Here is an 8,639-nt window from a genome sequence, read left to right as displayed (position 1 = left end):
ATTTATTTGATCTGCAAGATATGTTGTTTTTTTTATACTTATTTTTAAAAGATGTCAGAGAATTAAAAGAAGTAATACATGGTGTTCTATTCCAAATCTTTGCACCATTGTGACAAAACTGTTTTTTACCATAGTTTGTGCGGTGTTTAGGTACATCTATGTCATTATGTGATGCTGATCTTAAATAATGAATTTCGTTGCTGAAAAAAGTTAAAATTTCAGATATATAAGATGGGACTAGGTTATTACAAGCTTTATAAATAGGAATTCCAGTTCAAAAATTAAATTCGTTGAACGACATCCACCCAAGTTCTTTCAGTATATCTTGATTTCTTATTCGTGATGTTTTGTTTAAGATAATCATTGCAAATCTTATATTTCCTTTGCTCCAAACAGTACAGAAACAATCAAAATTCGACATTATAAATGCATTATAAAAAGCCTGTTTCATTTCATCTGTCAAATAATAAGATATACGCCTCAATAATGTTATTTTTGAGTTAAGTTTTGAACAAAGTTCTTCAATTTGGTAATCCTGTGACATGTTATTATCAATACTATAACACTTAATGATTTTTTTTGTATTTTTACATTTTCTATTTTAGTTTGCAATACATAAAGTAAGTTCATTACAGTAATAACTTTTTGTTTCGTACATAATATCATGCATTTTGTTTTATTTAGATGGATTAACATATTGTTAAAATTGCACCGTCGATCTATGGCATCCAAATTTCGTTGAAGTTTATTTTCTACTACATTCTGTTTCAGATAAGAATAAATATTATTTTGGTGAAAATTTGATGAGTTGCGGGACCGCTAAGGACTGCTCAGATACACAAAAAAAACTGCTAGGGAGGCACAAAGAACCTTAAGATACCTCCTAGGACATTCTTATAATACAAGGTAGTATGTTTAGTGACGAAAAATGTATTATGTTAAGAAAAAATATAATTTTAGTGATAAAATTTATGTTTTTGATGAGTTGCCGGACCGCTAAGGACTGCTCAGGTGCACTAAGAACTGCTAGGGAGGCACAAGGACCTTAAAATCCCTCCTATAACATTCTTATAATATATGGTAGTTAGTTAATAGACAAAAATGTATTATTTTCAGAAAAAAATATAATTTTAGTGATAGAATTTATGTTTTCGATGAGTTGCAGGAACGCTCAGGTGCACAAAGGACTTCTAGGGAGGGACAAATGACCTTAAAATATTTCCAAGGGAGGCACAAAGGACCTTTAAATACCTCCTAGGGCATGCTTAAAATACATGGTGGTATGTTTAGTGACAAAAATGTATTATGTTAAGAAAAAATATAATTTTAGTGATAAAATTTATGTTTTCGATGAGTTGCCGGACCGCAAAGGACTGCTCAGGTGCACTAAGAACTGCTAAGGAGGCACAAAGGACCTTGAAATCCCTCCTAGTACATTCTTATAATATATGGTAGTAAGTTAATAGACAAAAATGTATTATTTTAAGAAAAAATATAATTTTTGTGATAGAATTTATGCTTTCGATGAGTTGCAGGACCGCTAAGGACTGTGCATGCAGGTGCACAAAGGACTGCTAGGGAGGCACAAAAGACAGCTCGCTATAAAAATGCCCTAGGAGGTTTTTCTAAGGTCCTTTGTGCCTCCCTAGCAGTCTTTTGTGTGTCTGAGCAGTCCTTAGCGGTCCGGCAACTCATCAAATTTTCACCCAAATAATATTTTTTCTTAAAATTATTTTTTTTTCACGAAACATACTACCATGTATTATAAGAATGCCCTAGGAGGTATTCAAGGTCCTTTGTGCCTCCCTAGTAGTCCTTTGTGGCTCCTTAGCAGTCCTTAGTGGTCCTTAGCAGTAATTAATTAGCAGTGTTTAGTAGGACCGGTTAAATGAATACTTCATTTATATGTAAAAGAAACGTGAAAATTATAAACTTTGTATCCATTTTACAATACCGGACAAGTTCGTTTTCTTGTATGTTTTCGTTATTGTCATGCGCATGAGTAAACGGGGTCGTGAACGTAATTGTAAATGGTGGTTTCGTCAATATTTGATAAAATTGATAACTCATTAAAGTAATAATCAGTAGGTGGTCGCATTGTAATAATATAGAATCATGTGTAGGAGAATGCATGGTTAAATCTGAAATTATGAATGTACATAGTTCGTTTCCAGAGCTCTTTTAGACTAATTAAAAATGGGACGCGTATACCATTTCAGATAAATCCTTTATGTTAATTTACTTATTTTACAATGGCCAGTTTTAAATTACATATATTCAGTTCTTCCCTGTAAATTCATTTTACAGTAACAAATGGCCTCCGGCCAAATATAAAATATTTCTGTTCTAATATTTAAGATAGAATTTTATAAGGAAGACATTGTATAATATAAATCCTATAAAAATTGTACATCTTTATAATTATACATGTAGTCCTCCGTTATATCCCACAACGTCAGCAAATTCGGGAGCAGCTTAGTGTAACCCTTACGTTACATTCCGGTCATTTCCGGAAATCTTCGTCAATTTACGGGAAACCCATGAAGTGTTTTGATTGGTTATTTAGTACCACAAAATCGAAAACGAGGCATGTAGTAAAATTTGAAAATAACAATCGTATTGAAAAATGTCAAGATTTTCTGTTAAAATTGTTCAAATATGAAGTTCAAGAACGAACAAAGGTGAGATTACATTTTCTCTAAGTAAATGTCTTTTAACAATGAAATTAGAAATTAAATTAGTAGACATATTCACTGTTTAATCTTGTAAATTTGATAAATAATGTTAATCTTTAAAACGGCATCCCGTGGTTTTTCAACAGTACATAATTTGCTATATTTTACTGCTTCAAAATCGTTTACGGTTCAATATATCAGACCTTACAGGCTTGGTCAAAAATCTGGAAACAAAGTGATCCCTCGGAACGAATTACAGTCAACCCGGCCCCAAGTCAACCCGGCCTCAAAATTGGTCAACCCGGCCCCAAAATGGAAAATGGGGCCGGGTTGACCAGAAATAACATTGGTTTGGGGCCGGGTTGACCAATTTGGGGCCGGGTTAACTTGTACCGCTTGGAACCATTAATCGCAACAAAATTACAAGAGAATTGCAGACTGGGTTTGCTCGAGTCTGTACATGCGGGATAATGAATATGTGCAGCATCCCTAACGCCCCCCTAGCACCGGCTTGAGTGGTACTCAATTCTCAACACTCAATAGTGCTGGCATCAATGATCCCGAAGGATCGGAAAAATATAACAACACTGAAGTGAAGTACGGGGCAACTTTTTACAGCTGCTACACAGCACTTGACACCTACTGTTGTGAAGTATAAAAATCTGGAAACAAATTGATCCCTCGGAAGCATTAATCACACCAAAATTACAAGAGAATTGCAGACTCAGTTTGATTGAGTCTGTACATTAGGGATGATGAATATCCCATATGTGCAACATCTGTCACACCCCCAAGCACCGACTTGAGCGGTACTCAATTCTCAACACTCAATAGTGCTGGCATTAATGATCCCGTAGGACCAGAAAAATATAACAATAGCCTTACCAGAAGCAAAAATATCTAGAACGCGACGTCATATATATAGGACAAATGATGCAGATCGAGCAGAGAAGTGGTCTGTCTAGTTAATTTTTATTCGTAAAGCATTTGCACGATCTATTTGCCATAAACCTGAACGTAATAAATTGTAAATTATGTTATTTTCAGTTTTTGATGTCTTACAAAACATAACAGATAAATGATTGATCAATGAAGTAGATTCTGTTATTCTATGAAAGTTCTGGCCACAGGAGCTCCAGTGGATCTGACTTCCATAACTTTATATGTCGCTTTTACAAATATTTACTATGACATATTGCTAGCCTAAAGTTATAGCCTTGCGTGGGTCACACACATCTACTCAAGGTCTAGCTTGAAATTCTCAATGCCGCTAAACGTGTTCAAGTGTAATTTAAAAGTTATAATTGTTAAATACTTTGCTGGAAATTGACCCACATGTTATATTACCAATAATAACATCTAATTTGTCCATAGTCTTAGAAATTATTTAATAATTTTTCAGTTTTTGATATTTGATTATTTAACTCCAAGGTGATTTTCAGAGGAAAAAACTACTAATCATCAAAAGCTAAACATTAAAATACCAACTGTAATGATAAAGTTTTCATGATATTCAGTAACATTTTCTTTCAGAAACACAAGTTTGCATAATCTGTATTCTGTATCTGTATTCATAATCTGTAGCCGTACGGCTAGCCAAAGCAGTGCATATAGGCTAGTCCTGCATGACTCACATATATCTAAAAATTTTGGCAAGCAGTAGCTATACATACCTAACCACTGCTACCAGCTGTCTAGATACTTTACAACTCATTCATGGCCATCCATGAATGATATTTTTATTTAGGGTAACAATATCATATATGTTAACTTCTTTTGTTGTCCATATGTTTTGCTATTTTGATCAAATTTTGTATAGTATTTTTTGTTTATATTTTATTTTATAGCTGATACAAATCTGAAGTAATCTGCTGATGTCATTGGTCTTAGGCAGAATGGATCTCAATAAGAAAGTTTCTCTTCTGAAATGGGTAAGTTTTGCTTAATGTCAATTGAAATAATTAAAAAGAAAAAGTAAGCAATTATCTAATCTTTCTTATTAAATTAAATAGTTATTTGTGTGCAAAGTGAATTTGACATCAAATGAGTGACTTTAATCCATAAACAAATAATAGATAACAAACATTTATGTATTCTTTTGTCAACTTTTATCAGCATTCATCATACATTTGGTTACATGCAATGGTTCTATGCTAAACTTTATTGTAAGATTATAGCTTGATTTTCATTTTAAGTATGTTATAGTTTTACCTTATGCCAATGAAACTGATAATGTTTATATTATACTTTGACAGTTTGATGCCCTTAGTGTAAAGTCAATAAAGAACTTTGAAGACCTCAGAGATGTACAAGTCATTACAGACATTATGTGCACTTGGTAAGTTTTTCAAAATTAGCTTATGAAGACTGTTAATAATTAATTTCTTTACCTGAAATTTTCTCTCTCATACTCTAGATTCATAACAGATAAAAAACATATTAGGAGTGCTGTAAGTGTAAAATGCTTTGTAGACTACATAATTTATAATTTTGTTGCAGTGACCTATTACCTGAAGAGGTTGACCTGTCTAGTTTTGAGAAGAGGTTAGCTGTTGTCAAGACATACCTAGAAGGTAAGCTGGAGGTGTTATTGCATAATAATAATCTAAATATTCCATTTTATAGTCCTTGACTACTAAAGTACTCGATAATATCATGAAGTCTTTACTCTTATTTAGTTGATTTATTGATTGACAGACAAAGCCACATTATGCAAGAAATTGAGTCCTAATAAGACGTTTTATACATTATAATGTTAAGTCATATTTTCTGATCAATCAAAAGTAATGAATATAAACTAATAAAGAAGATTTTAATAGGAATCTATATTCACTTGCTATGCTTCTTGATAGATAAAGCTTGTTTAAGAAATAATGTTGTTGTTTTTAAACTGTCCAAATTTTCTGATTGGACATAAGACTTACAAAATGTTTTATTACATGCTTTTCAGTGGTTTATAGAAATATATCAGTGACATATAAAGCTGATAATTTCACTGTTTTAAACAGCGAAATTATCAATTTGATAATTTCTCTGTTTTGAATTTAAGCCCCTTACGTTGTTTTAGTGAAATACCAGCGTGCACAGTACTAACTGGAAACCAACTTAATGACTTGACGTCATAAATTACGTCAAGTTGTATTATCATTTGGGGCCCTTTTCATTTAGTAAAAGAAAATTTGTTTTGTGTAGTGTAACATCGAAATATATTTCACCTCGTGAACACCAAAAGTTCATATGCGCCACTCATGAAATATAACTTTTGGTGCTCACTCGGTGAAATATATCCCAATCTTACACTGAACTAAACAAATATCCTCTATATCATCTACATGTACAAGCATAAAGCTGCTTTGTTTTTATCAATAATTTTGTATCTCATAATCAGGTTGCTATCACCAAACATTTGAAGATAAGATGATGATCGATTTCTCAATACTGGCAGGCAAAGTTAGAGGGGATGTATTTGAACTAGAAATGGGAAAGGTTAGTTTATTTAAGTACCCGGTGATGTATTTTACTATAAGTGTTCATGCACATTAAAATATGCCATGGTTCTAATGATTATTTAATAGGTTAGGGTTTCTTAATTGGTAGGATGGCTTTAGAAATGTTTGTAAAATAAGAATGTAAGTTTACTGCCGAAATATAACATTGATATTAAAAATAATAATTCTACATGTATGTTATATAAAAACTTTTCATCTATACTTACTAGTAATCAGAAAGCAATGTGACATTAACAAACAGTCTTTATTAAAAATGAAATTTGCTCTACAGATTGTGTTACCTTATATTGCCTTTTAAAAAATATCAATAATAACATGTTGTTGTTGTTGTATAATAATAACAGTAAGTACACTGTGAAATAAATAACAATAAAGACTAGCTAGAAATTAAGATAGGAAAAACTAGATAACTTCTGTTCTGCACTTGTGAATTTTTATTATTTTTTTCTTCCTCACATCATATTCGATTAGATATCAATATTAAATTTATATCTGTCATTTCAAAGCTTCTGCTAGCCCTGTTGGGATGTGGTGTTCAGGACAAATCACGGGATAGATTCATTCAACCAGCCTTAGATTTGGATTCTGAAAGCCAGATCAACCTTACAGAAATGCTGCAGTCCCTCTTGCTTGGTGATGCCATGGACATGAAACTGCCAGATGACTTCCCTGATGTCTTAAAGAGAAAAAGTGGTAATTAGATATCAGCATGTTGGAATTATGGCAAAATCAAATTTAGCATTAAAGAAATTTAACTGTCAGTTAAAGTTAGAATTTGAAAAATTGTTGCCTCTAGCCTTTCTAAGTAGTATCTAGTTTTATAATGCTATATTAACATAATGATATAGTGTAAGGAAGTGTTTGGTGTTGTTTTCTGCTTTATTGCAGTTGTCATGAATGTATAATAGTAGCATTAACAAATATTTTATTCTGCAATCTTTATTAAAAATTAGTGATCCCTCTTTCTAGCATGCAGTGTTTAATGTTGTATGTTGCCTTGCTGTTGTACTGTTTACATTTTTTTAAGTATGTGAAAGTGCAGATGTGTCCATGATAGAATTTCTTAATAAATAGGGATTCTTAAAAAAGCATTTGATAGCATGTTTAAGCACATTTTACTCTAGAAAATGACAGTTTGATGTGACATATTAGTTTGGTAGTTGGGTTAACATCTGAGAAACTACTGGTCATATTTCACTTTTGCTGTTAAGCTTGCTTATGGTTGCCTTATTTGCAAATTATATATATATATAATACCAGTTGGTCCTTTTCTTGGATCACCAGAGCTAAACATAGAAGAAAAACCTGTAAACATTTTCTTCTAAGTACCCACCAAAAGACGGATTATTTTCCCAGCTGAATGTTTAGTAACTCTTCACTGTCCTCTTATCAAAATTGACTTGGCTTGCTTTTTTGTATATTGTTTGATTTTAAAGTTAAGGCTGGTTAACATTTCATTTTCTATTTGCTTTATTTGGAAAAGTTTTTTTTTAAGTTTGAAAACTGTGATTTAGTTAGTGTGTGTCTGCATGTATTTCTGGTAAATTAATTCCTAATGAATGTGAAACAAATAAAAAAGCTGAAAAACTTTCAAAAGCATTATCAATTGAAATATTTTGGTTCCCATAAAATGATATATAGAATTTGTTTTTTATTACTCTCTTTTTATCTATCTTTCTTGTTGAAAATCATTTCTTGGTGTGCCTCTCTGATGCATCCTTTATTATTTGTTTCTTGCTAATGCTTCAAATGCCTGCAGCTGACACCAGCAGAAGTTTGTCAGTAGAAATATTACAGTGAAAATAATAGATTTATTGGAAAAAAAATGGTGCTTTTCAGTATCTTTTGCCTTTGCCTGCACACAGCATGAAATTATAAATAATATAGATATTTCACTATTTTGATAGAAATTTTAGATATATTGAATAAATAAATCTATGGGAAATCTTCAAAAATATCTTCTATTTAAAGTAATTTTCATTTTATGTGTTTTTTTATCCCAAAACAAATCAGTAATTTCATTTTGGAAAATCATTTAGAGTGAAAGTGTTTTCCTGGTTTTTATTTCACCCTGTTAGAGTCAAGTTCTCATCGTGATGCCGCTCTTTTCTTCAAACTAGTTGCAGATGGTGCCAGAGATTCTCCACAGCGCTCCCAGGGCACACCAAATCCTTCCAACTCTTTTCCTGCTAATGGTAGAGTAGTCTCCCTTTTATTTGTTTTATTTATTTTTTTTAGACATGTAAAAGTCACATGTTGATTAACTTGATTTACTCTATGGCTTGAATAATGGTATCAGACTTGTAACAGTGTATTTTACAACAAATGACACTACGGTTTACTGTATATAGATATTGAACCTGACCTAAACACTTTGATTATATGAGCCTCGTCACGACAAAACCAACATAATGCGTTTGCGACCAGCATGGATCCAGACCAGTCTGATCTGGAT

At 32.1% G+C, this 8,639-nt stretch overlaps 1 protein-coding gene across 1 annotated transcript; it reads left to right on the top strand.

Annotated features, from left to right (window-relative positions):
* Positions 1-2,570: 2,570 nt before the first annotated feature.
* Positions 2,571-8,379, top strand: LOC132751132 (protein Hook homolog 3-like; the record flags this gene model as incomplete). Its single annotated transcript, XM_060741254.1, is given in 7 exon segments — positions 2,571-2,681; positions 4,523-4,606; positions 4,931-5,013; positions 5,175-5,248; positions 6,064-6,161; positions 6,691-6,877; positions 8,263-8,379. Coding segments are annotated over 6 exon segments (616 nt in total), but the record flags the coding sequence as incomplete, so codon positions are not given.
* Between the last annotated feature and the right edge of the window lie 260 nt (positions 8,380-8,639).

The sequence above is a fragment of the Ruditapes philippinarum genome, unplaced genomic scaffold, assembly GCF_026571515.1.
Source record: "Ruditapes philippinarum isolate M1 unplaced genomic scaffold, ASM2657151v2 ctg15099_1_1_1_1, whole genome shotgun sequence".
NCBI lineage: Eukaryota > Metazoa > Mollusca > Bivalvia > Venerida > Veneridae > Ruditapes > Ruditapes philippinarum.
The sequence above is the reverse complement of the archived record's forward strand: the minus strand, read 5'-3'. Positions and strand labels throughout refer to the sequence as shown.